The sequence below is a fragment of the Macaca mulatta genome, chromosome 11 (genome assembly GCF_049350105.2).
Source record: "Macaca mulatta isolate MMU2019108-1 chromosome 11, T2T-MMU8v2.0, whole genome shotgun sequence".
Lineage (NCBI taxonomy): Eukaryota > Metazoa > Chordata > Mammalia > Primates > Cercopithecidae > Macaca > Macaca mulatta.
In genome coordinates, this window is record NC_133416.1 from 7,836,343 (window position 1) to 7,855,325 (window position 18,983).

Genomic DNA, 18,983 nt, shown 5'->3' on the forward strand with positions numbered 1-18,983 from the left:
GGTCTGTCTGCCTTCACTGGACTTGCCCAGATAATCTTCCTTTTTGAGGCAGCTATATAAATGATCCTTTGTGCAAAAAAAAAAAAAACAAACCCAAGAACAGGTTTCTATAATAGTACCTCTTACTGTTTTTACTAGAAAAAAACGTTTTGCGTAGCAAACTGTCATAGCCTTGAATGCCGGCTCCCTCTCTTCCTCTGAGTGGCTCTGGGGCTGTTGATTTCCTCAGAGCTTGGGTTGGGGTAGGGGCCCAGCCTCACCAGCTTTCAATAGCTGGTCTAGGCCAGCAGTGCCTCCCCACCTTCCCAAGGGGAGGGGTGGTGGCAAGGCCTCAGCACAGTCTGTGGTATCACAGGGCTCACTGGTAGAGCAGGCAGCGCTTCATGGCAGGGGGAATGGCAGGGCAGATACCTGGCCGAGCCGGGTATCCCCCAGGGTGTGGCGCACACACAGGTGGCTCAGGTGCAGAAGACAGTGTGGCTCCGCTGGGAGAGAGAAGGAGGGGAATGTGAGTATGGGTGCAGCCACCAGTCAGACGTCCTCAAACTACAGGGTCCTGCCCAGATGCCTTTCTGCTTTCCTGCTTTGAGTGTGCCCACCTTGGCTGAAAGGGGAATCTGAGATGCCCTGAAGTTCTGCCTCCCACTTAAGATTTCACACATCCCTAGTCAGAGCTGGGATGAAGCGCTGGCTAAGGCCCTCTAAGTGACAGGCCAAGGTGGCTCTGACCGTGGTGGAGCTGGCCCAGGCTTTGACTCCAGAGGCTTGGGAGCTGGGGCTGAGGTGAGGAAGGATGGCCGTCCACTCTACAGCTCACACAACTGCAGAGAGCAGCTCCAAGCCCTGGCCCCAGTCAGTTCCTAGGAAGGCTCCTCCCCTGCTGCCCCTCCCTAAGGCCCTGCCTCCTCCACTGCTCTCCTCCCTGGTGCCCAGGGCCCCAGTGTCTCCATGCTGAGGAAGGAAGTGGGTATGTGGCACAGAGACAGGTCAGAGCCCAGAGAATCCGGTACACACCCCGGGTACCTGGCTCTGCCTGTCCTCCTCCTTTTGGACCTGTACATCAAACCCAGTACCTAACCCTTTGCGCCTCTTGCTCAGGGGTTGATATCTCCTGAATTCTCTCATCCCTGGAGTGCCTCCCTCCATTCTGAAGGTTCACCATTTACTGGCCAAGAAAACTTGAGAAAGTTGCTTTCTCAAGCCTGTTTCACCTCTATTGCTGCTGGATTAAATAACAGCCGTAAAGACCCCTAGCCTTTCCCAGCACTGAACAGGCGAGAGGCAGGCTGGATGAAGGTGCATCCCCTCTGCTCTTGTCAGAAGAGTTTCCATCCCAGACCGCTGCCACCAGGGACAGAAAGTTCTCCCCACATCTGCCCCAGGCCTCACCTCTCCTTTCGCCCAGGTAGCGGATGCGGACCTGGCACTGGCCCCAGACAGCGCTTACTGCCGGATAGAGGGTCCTGCCCTTCAGTCCGCAGAAGGCTGTCCCCAGGTAGGTGCTCCCAATAGCGTAGCCCAGAGTTCCCTCCTCCATGTCCAGAACAGCAGTCTCTCTGGCACCTCCGGCTGCTCACCCTAAGTTCCCGCTGGATACTGGGGCGCTCCGGGCCCCTTGGTCTGATGGTACAGCTTCCCCCGCCCGATGTCCCAGCCCCACGACTCGCTGTTGCTGCCCAGCAGCGCCGCGTAGTGCTTAGTCGGCAGCGGGGCGCGGGCCGTGGCCACGCCCACCACGGCATACGGGCCCCTCTGCTCTAGGGGCCAGCTGATCTCCCAGGCGTGCAGGCCTCTTGAATAGCCCCTCTTACCCCGGACACCATCAGTGCTCTGGGACATGGGCCTCCGCTCAAAGTACAACCCTCCTTCCTTGACTTCGATGTTCTCTGAACAGTCTATGGGGTTCCAACCGTGGCGTCGTTGGGCCCCCCGTTCAGGAGGGTGTGCAGACAGCAGCTCTTCCAAGCCCTCGGGACAGGAGACGTCAGGGTACAGGGCCTGTGGGGTGGGGGTGCTGCTGCTGTCCCCCGCCAGGGCTGTCTCGCCCATGGAGGTGAGGAGCTATAGGGCTCCCCGAAAGAGGCTTGCTGGGGCGTCTCTCTTCTAAAAGTTGAGCTCCAGTTTGAGATTGGCCTGGAAGCGAGTTGGGAGAAAAGGGGTGGAGGAGCAGAATCCTGGCGGGGGGTCGTCACCCAGGCACCCCATCCTTTCACCCAAGTTTGCCAACTGGCCCGCTCCTCCCCCCTCGCTGCCCGAAAGCTCCCGGACCCCTCATCTGCCCTCGCCCCATCTGACCCAGGTCGCCCGAGACTCTCGCGAGTTCGCCCCCTTTGGGCCTCAGCAGGGACCATCCGCCTTACTCGCCCCGAGCCCTAGCCGCTGCCCCCGAACCTCGGTTGGATTCCCAGCCCAGGAAGTCGCCGGGCCTCTGGAAGAGCCGGGCGGAAAGAAGCCGAGGCGCGCAGGGCGCACACCGCGTGCCGCTTCCGCCCCCAGCACCTCCCTCGGGCGGTGCTCACCCCGCGGCCCCGCCCCGCCAGGGCCCTCCGGGGCGTTAACCCTCTCATCGCCGCCCCGGGTTGTGCAGCCCGAGGCCGCGCCCCTGTATGGCCTCGCCCCTTCGGGGGCAGTTACCTGTCTACCCGCCGCAGCCGCGGGGAGCATGCCCCGCCCCCTGGACCCCACCCCGGGCGGTTAACCTCGGGTCTCCGCACCGGGCTGTGACCCTCCCCGAAGCCCCGCCCCCACGGCGAAGGCCCGGGGCGATTAACCCTTCTCTCCCTGCGGCAGAGTCCGCACCCGGTCAGGCCCAGCTCAGAATTAACGCTTTGATGGCATCACCGCCTTGGGAATCCCTGGGGATGGTGTTCACCGTCAAGACCTTTGAACCGCCTGAGCAACTAACTCCTGCGACCTTGAGGATAAGGAGCATGGGGTGAAGGAGGGGCTTCATTGTGCTGACTCCCATTTCTATTTCCCTGTGATTCTGGGTCACTGTTTCTGGGTTGGTCCCTTTCTGCCCCGGGTTTTGAGTCAGCCTGTGCCACCTCTGAGGCTGTGAAATCTGCTTCAGGCTCTGGGCTGTACGCATCATAGTTTTCCCTGCTGGTCCAGTCTTCATACTGGATGCCAATCCATTACTGAGCCGTTGATCTCATTTGGTAGAGTGTCCTGGCTGAGACTTGGAGTTTGAGTGAAGCTATGCCACTAGTTAACTGTGTGATCTCGGGGAAGTTGCCAGATTTCTCCTTTTTTTTTTTTTTTTTTTTTTTTTGAGACAGGGTCTTGCTGTCACCCAGGCTGGAGTGCAGTGGCGCCATCACAGCCCACTGCAGCCTTGACCTCCTGGGCTCAAGTGATCCTCCTACCCCAGCCTCCCAAGTAGTTGGGACTACAAGCATGTGCTCCCATGCCCAGCTAATTTTTTAAAAATTATTTTTATTTTTTTGAGATGGAGTCTTGCTCTTATTGCCCAGGCTGGAGGGCAGTGGCACGATCTCGGCTCACTGCAACCTCCGTCTCCCAAGTTCAAGCGATTCTCCTGCCTCAGCCTCCTGAGTATCTGGGATTACAGGCACCCACCACTATGCCTGGCTATTTTTTGTATTTTTAGTAGAGACAGGGTTTTGCCATGTTGGCCAGGCTGGTCTCGAACTCCTGACTTTGTGATCTGCCTGCCTCGGCCTCCCAAAGTGCTGAGATTAAAGGGGTGAGCCACCACTTCCAGCCAAAAAAAAATTTTTTTAGAGACAGGGTCTCCCAAAGTGCTGAGATTTCAGGCATGAGCCACTATGCCCAGCCCCAGATTTCTATAGTTTTCTGTTATGTAAAATGGGAGCAATGATGGTAGTTACCTCACAGGGTTGTTATGCAGTTGAAATAATTCAGGTAAAACATGTAGCACAGAGCTGGGTACATGGTATGCACTCAACAAGCGTAGATGTCAATATGCTTACAGAGTGTGGACACTAATAAGGAGGCAATATAATATAATGGCAAACATGGTAACTGTGGAACCAGACTCCCCATTCATGAATACCTGAAGGCCACTGTGTGTATGATCTTGGACAAATTACTGAACCTCCCTGTGCCTGTTTCTTCCTCTGTAAGACAGAGATCACATTAGTATCTATTGCATGGGGTTGGTAGTGAGGATCCAATGAGGTTATAGATGTAACACATTTGGAACAGTTTCTGGTTCGCATTTAATGATTTGTGCTAAGCACTGGAGATTAAGCAGTGAATCCTTAAGGAGGTTACAAAGACTTTTATAAAACAATGTATCATGTATTAATAGTAAATAAAATTATGGAGATATAAAGAAAGTACTATAGAAGTAAAAAGAATAGGACTTCTATCTGGGGTTCAAGCAGTTAGGAAAGGAACATGTTCTAGAAGAGGATCACACCTGGGCTGAATCTTTTCATGTCCTAGAAGGGGTTCACACCTTCACACAGGGCTGAATCTTTTTTTTTTTTTTTTTTTTTTTGAGATGGAGTCTTGCTCTGATGCCCAGGCTGGAGTTCAGTGGCATGATCTCGGCTCACCTCCGCCTCCTGGGTTCAAGTGATTCTCCTGCCTCAGCCTCCCAAGTAGCTGGGACTACAGGTGCATGCCACCATGCCCGGCTAATTTTTGTATTTTTAGTAGAGATGGGGTTTCACTATGTTGGCCAGGCTGGTCTCGAACTCCTGACCTCGTGATCTGCCCGCCTCAGCCTCCCAAAGTGCTGGGATTACAGGCGTGAGCCACCGCGCCTGGCCTGGGCTGAATCTAAAAGGATGACTAGGCATTGGCCTGAGACCAGCCACTTCTCTGCAGTATGGAGGTTGGGTTAGGGTTGCAGCATGTAGAAGACATTCCAGACAGAGGAGTCCGCATGAAAAAAGCAAGAATCAGCAGGTGGGTTTGGGGAAGTATCTTCAAGGTTTCTACAGCCAGGAAGGAAGCAAGAGAAGGGCCAGAGAAGTAGACAGCAAGTCACAGAGGCCTTCTAGGCTGAATTAAGGAATGTAAATGTTTTCTCATAGGACAGGCCAGTGATGGGGAGCCACCGTAGGATAGAAGCAGGAGAGGAACGTGGTCAGATAGGCATTTGATTTATTTATATATTTTGAGCCAGGATCTCACTTTGTCACCCAGGCTGGAGTGGAGTAGCATGATCACAACTCATGGCAGCCACAACCTCCTGAGCGCCGGTGATCCTCCCACTTCAGCCTCCTGCGTAGCTGGGACGACAGGTGCATAAATACCATGCCGAGCTAATTTATTTTTATTTTTTAAATTTATAAATTATTGGCCGGGCGTGGTGGCTCAAACCTGTAATCCCAGCACTTTGGGAGGCCGAGGTGGGTGGATCACGAGGTCAGGAGATCGAGACCATCCTGGCTAACATGGTGAAACCCCATCTCTACTAAAAATACAAAAAATTAGCCGGGCATGGTGGCGGGCGCCTGTAGTCCCAGCTACACAGTAGGCTGAGGCAGGAGAGTGGCGTGAACCCGGGGGGCGGAGCTTGCAGTGAACCGAGATCGCGCCACTGCACTCCAGCCTGGGCAACAGAGCAAGACTCCGTCTAAAAAAAAAAAAAAAAAAAGGCCGGGCGCGGTGGCTCAAGCCTGTAATCCCAGCACTTTGGGAGGCCGAGGTGGGTGGATCATGAGGTCAGGAGATCGAGACCATCCTGGCTAACACGTGAAACCCCGTCTCTACTAAAAAAATACAAAAATTAGCCGGGAGCGGTGGCGGGCGCCTGTAGTCCCAGCTACTCGGGAGGCTGAGGCAGGAGAATGGCGTGAACCCGGGAGGTGGAGCTTGCAGTGAGCTGAGATCCGGCCACTGCACTCCAGCCTGGGGGACAGAGCGAGACTCCGTCTCAAAAAAAAAAAAAAAAATTATAAATTATTATTTTTTAATTTTTAAAATAGAGACAGAGTCTCATTGTGTTGCCCAGGCTGGTCTCGAACTCCTGGGTCAAGTGATCCTCCTGCCTCAGCGTCCCAAAGTACTGGGATTACAGGCGTGAGCCACTGTGCCTGGCCAGATCTGCATTTTAGAAAAACCACCCTGGCAGCAGTGTAGAGGAGGCTTCAAAGGAAACAGGACTGGAAGCTGGCCGGGCACGGTGGCTCACGCCTGTAATCCCAGCATTTTGGGAGGCCAAGACGGGCGAATCACCTGAGGTTGGGAGTTCAAGACCAGCCTGGCCAACATGGAGAAACCCGATCTCTACTAAAAATACAAAATTAGCCAGACGTGGTGGAACATGCCTGTAATCCCAGCTACTCAGGAGGCTGAGGCAGGAGAATTGCTTGAACCTGGGAGGCGTAGGTTGCAGTGAGCTGAGATCGTGCCATTGCACTCCAGCCTGGGCAACAAGAGTGAAACTCTATCTAAAAAATTAAAAAAAAAAAAGAAAAAAATAGGACTGGAAGCAAAGACACCACTTCCAGCAGACCAGGTGACAAGTGTCAAGAGCCTGAAATAGGACAGTAGAAATAAGGATGAAAATAATTCAAGAAACACTGATAAAATGGCAAGATTTGGTGACTGATTAGATGTGAAGTTGAGACTGGACATAGTGGCTCACACCTGTAATCCCAGCACTTTGGGAGGCCGGGGCAGGCAGATCATCTGAGGTTGGGAGTTCAAGACCAGCCTGGCCAACATGGTGAAACCTTGTCTCTACTAAAAATACAAAAATTAGCTGTGTGTGGTGGTGGTCACCTGTAATCCCAGCTACTTTGGAGGGTGAAGCAGGAGAATTGCTTGAACCAGGGAGGTGGAGGCTGCAGTGAGCCGAGATGGCACTACTGCACTTCAACTGGGGCAACAGAGCGAGACTCCACCTCAAAAAAAAAAGAGAGAGAGAAAGAAAGGGAAGTTTCTAGCCTGGAAAAATTGATTGGAAGGTGTTGCCACCAATCCAGATGAAGATGACAGAAAGAGGAGTAATTGAGGGCAGGGGCAGGAGGGTGAGAGAGGGAGATGGTGAGTTCAGTTTAGGATATGTTTTTGAGATGTCTGAGCCACACGCAAATGAAACCATCCAGAACACACAAAAAAATGGCAGGTCTGGAGGCAGAATGAGAGGCCTGGGCTGGAGACAGGGATTTGGGAGGTGTGTCAGCCTTTAGTCAGGAGTTGAACTATGAGAATGAGTGAGTGAAATATGGGCGAGGGGACAAAGAAAGAGAGTGCAGAGTAAAAGAAGGGTCAAGGAGAACAGAATAAGGTAGAAAATTCAGTTTTGATTACTTACAAGATTGTTTTGGTCAGAGGTCACTGGCAACCTTGGTGAGAGACAGCACATGTGGGGACTGGGAGGTGGGACTCCAGGCTGAAGGGGCTGGACTGTCACAAGCTTTACATTTTAAAGGAATAGAAAATGAGGAGAAGTAAATTACAATTATATCACATAGTTAAAGTTACCCTTGAAAATACCTTAGTAGGCTGAGTACAGTGGCTCATTCCTGTAATCCCACCACTTTCAGAGGCTGAAGCAGGAGCTTGAGCCCAGGAGTTTGAGACCAGCCTGGACAACACAGTGAGACCCATCTCTACCAAATAATAATAATAATAATAATAATAATGATAAAATAGGCTGGACGCGGTGGCTCATGCCTGTAATCCCAGCACTTTGGGAGGCCAAAGTCAGTAGTTCAAGACCAGCCTGGCCAACATGGTGAAATCTTGTCTCTACTAAATATACGAAAAAAATTAGCCAGGCATGATGGCTTGCACCTGTAATCCCTCAGCAGAACTGTTTGAACCCAGGAGACAGAGGTTGTAGTGAGCCAAAATGGCACCACTGCACTCCAACCTGGGCGACAGAGTGATATTGATACTCCATCTCAAAAAACAAAACAAAAATAAAATAAAATAGGCCGGGCGTGGTGGCTCACGCCTATAATCTCAGCACTTTGGGAGGCTAAGGCGGGCAGATCACGAGGTCAGGAGATCGAGACCATCCTGGCCAACATGGTGAAACCCCATCTCTACTAAAAATACAAAAATTAGCTGGGCATGGTGGCGTGTGCCTGTAATCCCAGCTACTCAGGAGACTGAGGCAGGAGAACCCACGAGTAGGAGGTTGCAGTGAGCTGAGATCCCGCCACTACACTCCAGCCTGGCGACAGAGCAAGACTCTGTCTCAAAAAAGTAAAATAAAATAAAATAAAATAAAATAAAATAAAATAAAATAATTGAGGACCACGAGAACTAGGGAAAAAAAGAAAAAAGAAAGGCCGAGGCAGGCGGATCACCTGAGGTCGGGAGTTTGAGACCAGACTGAGAAACCCCATCTCTACTAAAAATACAAAAATTAGCTGGGTGTGGTGGCACACGCCTGTAATCCCAGCTACTCAGGAGGCTGAGGAGGAGAATCGCTTGAACCTGGGAGGTGGAGGTTGCAGTGGAGCTGAGATTGCACCAGTGCACTCCAGCCTGGAGAAACAAAAGCGAAACTCCATCTCAAAAAAAAAAAAAAAAAAAGAAAGAAAAAGAAAATCCCTTAGTTACTGCATCTATTAGGTACAGCATATATTTGTGTAAAAATCACTATGTGGCAGTATATATATATAATGATGTACACAATAATATTTTATAATGTTTTGAAGAGGAAGAAGGAAGCATACTAAGAAGTAACTCAGGAATGGAAAACCAAATATCATATGTTCTCATAAGTGGGAGCTAAGCCATGAGAATACAGAGGCATAAGAATGACACAATAGACTTTGGGGACTCGGGGGAAAGGGTGGGAAGAGGTGGAGGTATAAAAGACTATAAATAGGGTTCAGTGTATACTGCTTGGGTGATGGGTGCACCCAAATCTCACAAATCACCACTAAATAACTGACTCATGTAACCAAACACCACCTGTTCCCCAATAACCTATGAAAATAAAATAATAATAAAAAGAAGAAGAAAGCATACTAAAATAAAGATATGAACCTGAAACTTGTCATCCACCTGGATATACTTGCCAGTATGTGACATCAGTAATAACATCATGACTGTAAGACCAGGCACAGTGGCTCACACCTGTAATCCCAGCACTTTGGGAGGCCAAGGTGGGCCGACTGATTTGAGATCAGAGGTTGAAGACCAGCCTGGGCAGCATGATAAAACCCCGCCTATACAGAAAATACAAAAACTTAGCCAGGCTTTGGTGGCTGGCGCCTGCCATCTCAGCTAGTCAAGAGGCTGAGGCATGAGAATCCCTTGAGTCCAGGAAGTGGAGGTTACGGTGAGCCAAGATCATGCCACTGCACTCCAGCCTGGGTGACAGAGCGAGACCCTGTCTCAAAAAATAAATGACTTCATGACTGTGGATGGCAGCCTATGGTGAATATTAGTGAAGTACCTGTGTGATAACCAAGGCCTGGGGACAGAGAGCGGTGACTGCTCCATGACTAGCTCTAGCTCAGCTTGAGAATTTAATCACTCCTGTGCTGCTGCTGCCGCTGGTTGTTTAAAACATAATTGTTGGCCGGGCACAGTGGCTCACGCCTGGAATACCAGCAGTTTGGGAGGCTGAGGCAGGCAGATCATCTGAGATAAGGAGTTCGAGGCCAGCCTGGCCAACATGGTGAAACCCCATCTCTACTAAAAAAAAAAACAAATAAATTAGCCAGGCCTAGTGGTGCGTGCCTGTAGTCCCAGCTTCTCAGGAAGCTGAGGCAGGAGAACCGCTTGAATCCGGGAGGCGGAGGTTGCAGTGAGCCGAGATTGCGCCACTGCACTCCAGCCTGGGCGACAGAGCAAGACTTTGTCTCAAAAAAAAAAAAAGGTTGTTTAAAACAATTCATCAGTTGATGCCACTGAATCTTGAGCTAGTCAAACATTTGTTGCTAAAAGGTAAAAACTTTCATATTGCTACAAATGATTTAAAATTTTTACTTAAAAATTAAAAAATAAAAATTGGCCGGGCATGGTGGCTCACGCCTGTAATCCCAGCACTTTGGGAGGCCCAGGTGGGCAGATCATGAGGTCAGGCAATCGAGACAATCCTGGCTAACATGGTGAAACCCCGTCTCTACTAAAAATACAAAAAATCAGCCAGGTCTGGTGACGGGCGCCTGTAGTCCCAGCTACTCGGGAGGCTGAGGCAGGAGAATGGTGGGAGCCCGGGAGGCGGAGCTTGCAGTGAGTCAAGATTGTGCCACTGCACTCCAGCCTGGGTGACAGAGCGAGACTCCGTCTCAAAAAAAAAAAAAAAAAAAAAAAATTATAGATGAGGTCTTGCTATTTTGCCCAGGCTAAACTCAAATTCCTGGGTTCAAGTAATCACTCCACCTCAGCCTCCCAAGTAGCTAAGACTACAGGCATGTGCCACAATGTCTTTTTACTTATTTTATTCTTCTGTCGAGACAGGGTCTCACTGTACTCCAGGCTGGAGTGCAGTGGCACGATCATGACTTACTGCAACCTCACCCCAGGCTCAGATGATCCTCCCACCCTAGCCTCCCAAGTAGCTAGGACTACAGGCACGTGCCACCAGGCTTGGCTAATATTTAATTTTTTGTAGAGACGGGGTGGGGGTCTCTCTATGTTGCCCAGGTACTCCTGTTCTCAAGCAATTCTCCTGCCTCGTCCTCCCAAAGGGCTGGGATTACAGGCATGAGCCACTATGCCTGGCTGTTTTTACTTTTTAAAATTTTACATATATTTTTGAGACAAGGTCTGGCTCTGTTGCTCAGGCTGGAGTGCAGTGGCACAATCTCGGCTCACTGCAACCTCTGCCTTCTGGGTTCAAGCAATTCTCCCGTCTCAGCCTCTGGAGTAGCTGGGACAACAGGCGCCCGCCACCATGCCTGGATAATTTTTTTTTTTTTTTTTTTTAGAAGGAGTCTGGCTCTGTCGCCCAGGCTGGAGTGCAGTGGCACGGTGAAACCCCGTCTCTACTAAAAAATACAAAAAAAAAAAAAAAAAAACTAGCCGGGCGAGGTGGCAGGCGCCTGTAGTCCCAGCTACTCGGGAGGCTGAGGCAGGATAATGGCGTAAACCCGGGAGGCGGAGCTTGCAGTGAGCTGGATAATTTTTTTGAATGTTTTTGTAAAGACAGGGTTTCACCATGTTGCCCAGGTTGGTCTCGAACTCCTGGGCTCAAGCAATCCACCCACCTTGGCCTCGCAAAGTATCGGGATTACAGGCGTGAGCCACTGCGATCAGTCCTTTAAAAAAATAATGTGGCCGGGCGCGGTGGCTCAAGCCTGTAATCCCAGCACTTTGGGAGGCCGAGACGGGCGGATCACGAGGTCAGGAGATCGAGACCATCCTGGCTAACACGGTGAAACCCCGTCTCTACTTAAAAAAAATACAAAAAACTAGCCGGGCGAGGTGGCGGACGCCTATAGTCCCAGCTACTCGGGAGGCTGAGGCAGGAGAATGGCATGAACCTGGGGGGCGGAGCTTGCAGTGAGCCGAGATCAGGCCACTGCACTCCAGCCTGGGTGACAGAGCGAGACTCCATCTCAAAAAAAAAAAAAAAAAGTGCCCCCCTCAACTGCCGTTTTTACTTTTTTATTGAGATGTAACATATATAAAGTACACTAATCTTAAATTGCCCAGTGAACTTTTCCATTCATATACACTTGGGTGACAACCACCAAAGAGATCAAGATAAAGAATCCAGCTGGTTGGGAGCGGTGGCTCACACCTGTAATCCCAGTACTTTGGGAGGCTAAGGCAGAGGATCACTTGAGCTCAGGAGTTCCGAGATGAGCCTAGGCAACATAGGGAGACCTCGTCTCTACTAAAAATTCAAAAAAGTTAGCTGGGTGTGGTGGTGCACGCCTCTCGTCCCAGTTACTTTGGGGGGCTGAGGTCGGAGAACTGCTTGAGGCTGCAGTGAGTCCTGACCATGTCACTGCACTCCAGGCTGAGTGACAGAGCTGGATGCTGTCTTAAAAAAACAAAAACAAAAACACGAAAAAAGAATTCAGCATCTGTCTTGCTCTTTCCCTGATGATACATCCCCAAGGGTAGCTCCTATTAGACCCCCATCAGTATAGATTAGCATTGTCTGTTCTTCAATGTCTTTTTTTTTTTTTTTTTTTTTTTTTTTTTTTTTTTTTTGAGACGGAGTCTCGCTCTGTCACCCAGGCTGGAGTGCGGTGGCCGGATCTCAGCTCACTGCAAGCTCCGCCTCCCGGGTTTACGCCATTCTCCGGCCTCAGCCTCCCGAGCAGCTGGGACTACAGGCGCCCGCCACCTCGCCTGGCTAGTTTTTTTTGTATTTCTTAATAGAGACAGTGTTTCACCGTGTTAGCCAGGATGGTCTCGATCTCCTGACCTCGTGATCCGCCCGGCTCGGCCTCCCAAAGTGCTGGGATTACAGGCTTGAGCCACCGCGCACGGCCTGTTCTTCAATTTCATATAAATGAAATCAGAATGTCAAATGCAGTGGCTCTTGCCTCTAGGCACAGCTATTTGGAAGGCTGAGATGTGAAGACTGCTTGAGCTCAGGAGTTCCACTGCACTCCAGCCTGGGTTACAGAGGGAGACCTTGTCTCTAAAAGAAAGGAAAAAAGAAAGAAAAAGAAAACATATAGTATGTACTCTTTTGTGTCTTTCCAACATTGTATCTGTAAGTCATCCATGGTCTTGCATGAAATAGCTCATAATTTTCATTGTCATATAGTATTCTGTCATCTAAATATACCACAATTTATCTATTCTACTGTTGATGGATTTTTTTTTTTTTTTTTTTGACAGTCTTGCTCTGTCGCCCAGACTGGAATGCAGTAGGGCGATCTTGGCTCACTGTAACCTCCACCTCCCAGGTTCAAGCGATTCTCGTGCTTCAACCTCCTAAGTAGCTGGGACTTCAGGCGTGTACTACCACGCCTGGATTTTTGTATTTTTATTAGAGATGGCGTTTTCACCATGTTGGCCAGGCTGGTCTCGAACTCCTGACCTCAAGTGATCCGCCCACTTCAGCCTCCCAAAGTCCTGGGATTACAGGTGTGAGCCACTGCACTGGGCCTGTTAATGGATATTTAAGTTGTTTCCAGTTTTCCACTATTATAAAGTTGCCATGTGCATTACTGTACAAGTCTGTTAACAAAAGACCCTGAGGCCTGCAGAAGAAAAACAAAGAAGAGCTGTATTTTTTGGAAAAAAAAAAAAAAATGCAAATTGGGGAACGCTGCTGGTTTGCACACTGTTCACTGGAATAAAATCTCTTTCCTCCAAATTCCTTCACAGCCTGTGATCCCAGTACTTTGGGAGGCTGAGATGGGAGGATCACTTGAGGCCAGGAGTTGGAGACTAGCCTAGGTAGTATATTGAGACCTCCTTAGCAAATAATTTTTTTTTTTTCTGTTGCCCAGGCTGGAGTGCAATGGCGCGATCTCGGCTTGCTGCAACCTCTGCCTCCCTGGTTCAAGCGATTCTCCTGCCTCAGCCTCCCGAGTAGCTGGGATTACAGGCATACACCACCATGCCCAGCTAATTTTGTATTTTTAGTACAGACAGGGTTTCTCCATGTTGGTCAGACTGGTCTCGAACTCCTGACCTCAGGTGATTCGCCTGCCTTGGCCTCCCAAAGTACTGGGATTACAGGAGTGAGCCACCTGGCCCAGCCAATAAAAAAAATTTTAATTAGTTGGGTGTGATGGTGCACACCTATAGTCCTAGCTACTCAGAATGCCGAGGTGGGAGGATTGCTTGAGCCCAGAAGTTCAAGGCTGCAGAGGCTGCAAATGTGCCACTGTACTCCAGACTGGGTAACAGAGTAAGACCCTGTCTTTTATTTTTTTATTTTTTTATTTTTTATTTTTTTTTTTTGAGACGGAGTCTCGCTGTGTCTCCCAGGCTGGAGTGCAGTGGCGTGATCTCGGCTCACTGCAAGCTCCGCCTCCCAGGTTCACGCCATTCTCCCGCCTCAGCCTCCCAAGTAGCTGAGACTACAGGCGCCCGCCACCACGCCCGGCTAGTTTTTTTTTTTTTGTATTTTTAGTAGAGACGGGGTTTCACCATGTTAGCCAGGATAGTCTCGATCTCCTGACCTCGTGATCCACCCGCCTCGGCCTCCCAAAGTGCTGGGATTACAGGCTTGAGCCACCGCGCCCGGCCAGACCCTGTCTTTTAAAACAAATAAACTAATATAACAAAATTCCTTTTCAGAGAACTTTTTTCACAGTTCTTTGGTGGACCTAGGCATGCATTTTTCTTGGGTGCAAACATATGTGCAGAATTGCTGGGTAATAAGGGATTACAACATATAGATTTAATCACATGCAATTTTCTGATTTCTTTCCATAGGAACATTTTATTCAGAAATTAAATCATTCAGAGTTCCAGCACTGTCTGGGGCTATCAGGCTCTGTCCACCTCCATAGGCCTAGCACTGTCACCAACGGAGCCATGGAGGGACATCGGCCCAAGCTGGGGCATCTTCATCATCGAAGAAGGCCTCTGGCCAGACCAGGCTCTGTGGGTGCGACCAGGCTGGAGGACTAGGGCGGTGGCAGTGGCCACGTGAGTGCACATGGCTGTGGGTGGTCCCTCACTTGCTCCCCTCCTCTCTTTTGCTACCCGTGGGCCATAGGCAAGCAGGGCACCCAGCCAGAATGGCATGATCCTGAAGCCCAACTTTCACAAGGACTGGCAGTGGTGCAGCTAACCCACGGGGCAAATCTGCAGAAGCAAGGCAGCCAGCAAAAGCAGGCTGCATGGCCCACTCATATGGGCCCATTCACCCGTGGTAAGGTGCCCCACGCTGAGGCATCACTACAAAGCACCAGCTGGCAGGGGCCTCAGCTTGGAGGAGTAAAGGGTGGCTGGCATGCACAAGAAGGTGGCCCAGACCATTGGCATCTCTGAGACACAAGAAGGAGGAACAAATCCCCCGAGGCCCTGCAGGCCAATGTGCAGAAGCTGAAGGAGTACTGCTCCTCGCTCATCATCTTCCCCAGGAAGCCCTTGGCCCCCAAGAAGGGAGACAATTCTGCTGCAGAACTCAAACTGGATACTCAGCTGACAGGACCAGAAATGCCCATCGGCAATGTCTACAAGAAGGAGAAAGCCAGAGTCATCACTGACTGGGGGAAAACTTCAAGGCCTTGTTAGTCTCTGTATGGCCCATGCAAATGCCCAGCTCTTCGGCATACAGGCACAAAGAGCCAAGGAAGCTGTAGAACAGGATGTTTAAAAAAAAAAAAAAAATAGGAGAGCCGGGTGTGGTGGCTCACGCCTGTAATCCCAGCACTTTGTGAGGCCGAGGCGGGCGGATCACAAGGTCAGGAGATCGAGACCATCCTGGCTAACCCGGTGAAACCCCGTCCCTACTAAAACTACAAAAAAAAATACAAAAAAAAAAAAAAATTAGCCGTGTGTGGTGGCACGCACCTGTAGTCCCAGCTGCTCGGGAGGCTGAGGCAGGAGAATGGCATGAACCCGGGAGGCAGAGCTTGCAATGAGATGAGATTGCGCTACTGCACTCCAGCCTGAGCAACAAGACTCCATCTCAATAAATAAATAAATAAAAATAGGAGGAGGCTCAAGCTGCTGTGTCAGCTCCACGCTGGGTCTCTCGGTCCCTCAGCCATGAGAAGGATGCTCCCCAGACTTGCTCCCTCCCCTGCGTCCCTGCGACCATGACCTGTGGTCGGAAGATGAACTGTTGTGCATCAGATGCCTCTGAGACATACAACTGGAGATGTGAGGTAAGAAATTGAATGTGAAGACTGGAAGCTCAGAAGAGCAGAACTGTGAACAACATGCCTCAGGAGTGCAAGTTGCTGATGAAGTATGTCGCATTTTTTATGACATGAGACTTTGTAAATGCTCAACACCAGAAGAAATCAAGAAAAGAAAGAAGACTGTCATTTTTTTGTCTCAGTGCAGACAAAAAATGCATCATTGTAGAAGGCAAAGAGATCTTGGTTGGAGATGTTGGTGTAACCATAACTGAGCCTTTCAAGCATTTTGTTGGAATGCTTCCTGAAAAAGATTGTCCCTATGCTTTGTACGATGCAAGCTTTGAAACAAAATAATCCAGAAGAATTGATGTTTTTTTGTGGGCACCAGAACTAGCACCTCTGAAAAGTAAAATGATCTATGCAAGCTCCAAGGATGCAATTAAAAAGAAATTTCAAGGCATAAAACATGAATGTCAAGCAAATGGACCAGAAGATCTCAGTCGGGCTTGTATTGCTGAAAAGTTGGGTGGATCCTTTTTTTTTTTTGACGGAGCCTTGATCTGTTGCCCAGGCTGGAGTGCAATGACAGGATCTCGGCTCACGGCAACCTCTGCCTCCTGGGTTCAAGCGATTCTCCTGCCTCAGCCTCCCGAGTAGCTGGGATTATAGGTGTGTGCCACCATGCCCGGCTAATTTTTGTATTCTTAGTAGAGACAGGGTTTCATCTTGTTTATCAGGCTGGTCTCGAACTCCTGACCTTGTGATTTGCCCTCCTTGGCCTCCCAAAGTGCTGGGATTACAGGCGTGAGCCACCATATCTGGCCGGTGGATCCTTAATTGTAGCCTTTGAAGGATGCCCTGTGTAGATCATCATTCAGTGCCACAAATTGAAAGCTTCCATGTTTAATGTTATCCTCTTGCTATATAAATAAAGCAAATACATTTAGGCTGGGGTCTCACTGAGGGGGAGCTGTCTTGTCATCTTTTAGAGTAAATTAAATATTCTATAAGCATATGCAAACAGCCCTAAATAAATCTAAAGCCTAAAGTTAAAAAAAGAAGAAAAGAAAAGAAAAGAAAAAAAATAGCCGGGTGCGGTGGCTCACGCCTGTAATTCTAGCACTTTGGGAGGTGGAGGTGGGTGGATTGCCTGAGCTCAGGAGTTCCAAACCAGCCTGGGCATCACGGTGAAACCCTATCTCTATTTTAAAGGTACAAAAAATTAGCCAGGCATGGCAGCATGTGCCTGTAGTCCTGGCTACAAGGGAGGCTGAGGCAGGAGAATTGCTTGACCCTGGGAGGCAGAGGTTGCAGTGAGCCAAGATTGTGCCACTGCACTCCAGCCTGGGCAACAGAGCACGACTCCGTCTCCAAAATAAATGCATAAATAAATAAAGTCCTGTTGAGGACTTGTAATATATCAGCAGTAATGCAAACAAAAACAAAAACAAAAACAACCCCCTCCCCAAAAAAAAACCATTCAGATTTTGCAGCATGAAAAACTTCAGTAAATTTATGAAGCTTTAGATTGGTCTTTTCCTTTTTTTCTTAGGGTGATTTTATCAGTGCCTTAAGATTTTTTATTAGTGTTTCTCCGTGGCTCTCAAAAACTTCTTTATTTTTATGATTATTTCCTTATTTTTTAGATACCGGGTCTTACTCTGTCAGACAGGCTGGAGTGCAGTGGCGAAATAGCTCACTGTCACCTTGAGCTATGATCAAGGGATCCTTGGTTTCAGCCCCTCAGAGTGCTGGGATTACTGGCATGAGCCACCATACCTGGCCAGGCCAAGAAGTTATTTACTTTCTTCCTCAATGATGTGTAAACAAAGCCATCATGATCCACTTGCTAGGCAACTTGCACAATGAGTTTCACTTATTTGTCAATAGAAACCCTTGGCTGGGCGTGGTGGTTCACGCCTGTAATCCCAGCACTTTGGGAGGCCGAGAGATGGGTGGATCAGTTGAGGTCAGGAGTTCAAGACCAGCCTGGCAGACATGGTGAAACCCTGTCTCTACTAATAATACAAAAATTAGCCAGGCAAGGTGGCACACACCTGTAATCCCAGCTACTTGGGAAGCTGAGGCAGAATTGCTTGAACCTGGGAGGCGGAGGTTGCAGTGAGCTGAGATCATACCACTGCACTCCAGTCTGGGTGACAGAGCAAGACTCTGTCTCAAAAAACAAAACAAAAAAAAGAAAGAAAGAAACCCTTAAAATCCTGAACACGTTCTTTCCACATGCATTGACTGTCAGGCTTCATTACTTCCATTACCTGTTTGTTTGTTTATTTATTTATTTATTTATTGAGACAGGGTCTTGCTGTATCACCTAGGCTGGAGTGTAATAGCGTGATCATGGCTCACTGCAGCCTCAGCTTCCCCAGGCACAGGTGATCTTTTTGCTTCCACCTCCTGAGTAGCTGGGACTACAGGTGCGCACCACCACGTTCAGCTAACGTTTTGTAGAGATGAAGTTTTGCCATGTTCCCCAGGCTGGCCTTGAACTCTTGGACTCAAGGGATCTGCAGCCTCCCAAAATGCTGGGATTACAAGCACGAGCCACCACGCCTGGCCTCCCATTGCCTGTTTAAATAGAAATGATGCAACTAGCAATATTGAAGGACTTCCAGATCTTTACTACATTAAGATTAGGGTCAGCATCCATGACTCTGGGAGTCAAGGGAGAATCTCAGTCTAATGTATGTGGTTTTGAAACAGCAAATCATGCTTAGATCAGCAGAGTGAAGGATGGAGTAAGGTTGGGACAGGAAAACTTTATTCAATGCCTTTATGAGCACATTCATAAAGTGTGTGGTACATCAGGGTGGTATTGTTGTGTCCTGTAGCACAAAGCCAAATTTTTTCTCTTTGAGGTCCTGCTTGACTTCTAGAATGAAGATATTTGAAACTGAATCAGGGAAAGTACTACAGTCACCCAGGACTTTGCATTTGGTTGCTAGAGCACAGGCAGGTTTTTTTTGTTTGTTTGTTGTTTTTGAGAGAGTCTCGCTCAGGCTGGAGTAACGTGGCCCGATCTCTCTTCACTGAAAACTCTCCCTCCCAGGTTCAAGCAATTCTGTCTCAGCCTCCCAAGTAGCTGGGATTACAGGGATGTGCCACTATGCCTGGCTAATTTTTGTATTTTTAATAGAGATGGGGTTTCACTGTGTTGGCCAGGCTGGTCTTGAACTCCTGACCTCAAGTGGTCTGCCCACCTCAGTCTCAAAGGCTGGGTTACAGGTGTAAGCCACCATATCACCTTTTTTCTTTCTTTCTTTTTTTTTTTTTAAAGGGCACCAGGATTTGTAGAATGACAGCCCTGTAGAACTACAC

General features: G+C 49.2%; 1 protein-coding gene and 2 pseudogenes across 1 annotated transcript; 2 read left to right on the forward strand and 1 right to left on the reverse strand.

The window, feature by feature from the left end:
* Positions 1-110: 110 nt before the first annotated feature.
* SPSB2 (splA/ryanodine receptor domain and SOCS box containing 2) lies at positions 111-2,449 on the reverse strand. The gene is given in 4 exon segments (XM_077953439.1): positions 111-396; positions 399-485; positions 1,390-1,548; positions 1,551-2,449. Coding segments are annotated over 4 exon segments (783 nt in total). The 5' UTR covers positions 2,050-2,449; the 3' UTR covers positions 111-358.
* A 382-nt stretch (positions 2,450-2,831) lies between these two features.
* Positions 2,832-15,683, forward strand: LOC100429951 (large ribosomal subunit protein eL13-like; annotated as a pseudogene).
* A 77-nt stretch (positions 15,684-15,760) lies between these two features.
* LOC144329452 (destrin-like) lies at positions 15,761-16,513 on the forward strand (annotated as a pseudogene).
* The last annotated feature ends 2,470 nt before the right edge of the window (positions 16,514-18,983 follow it).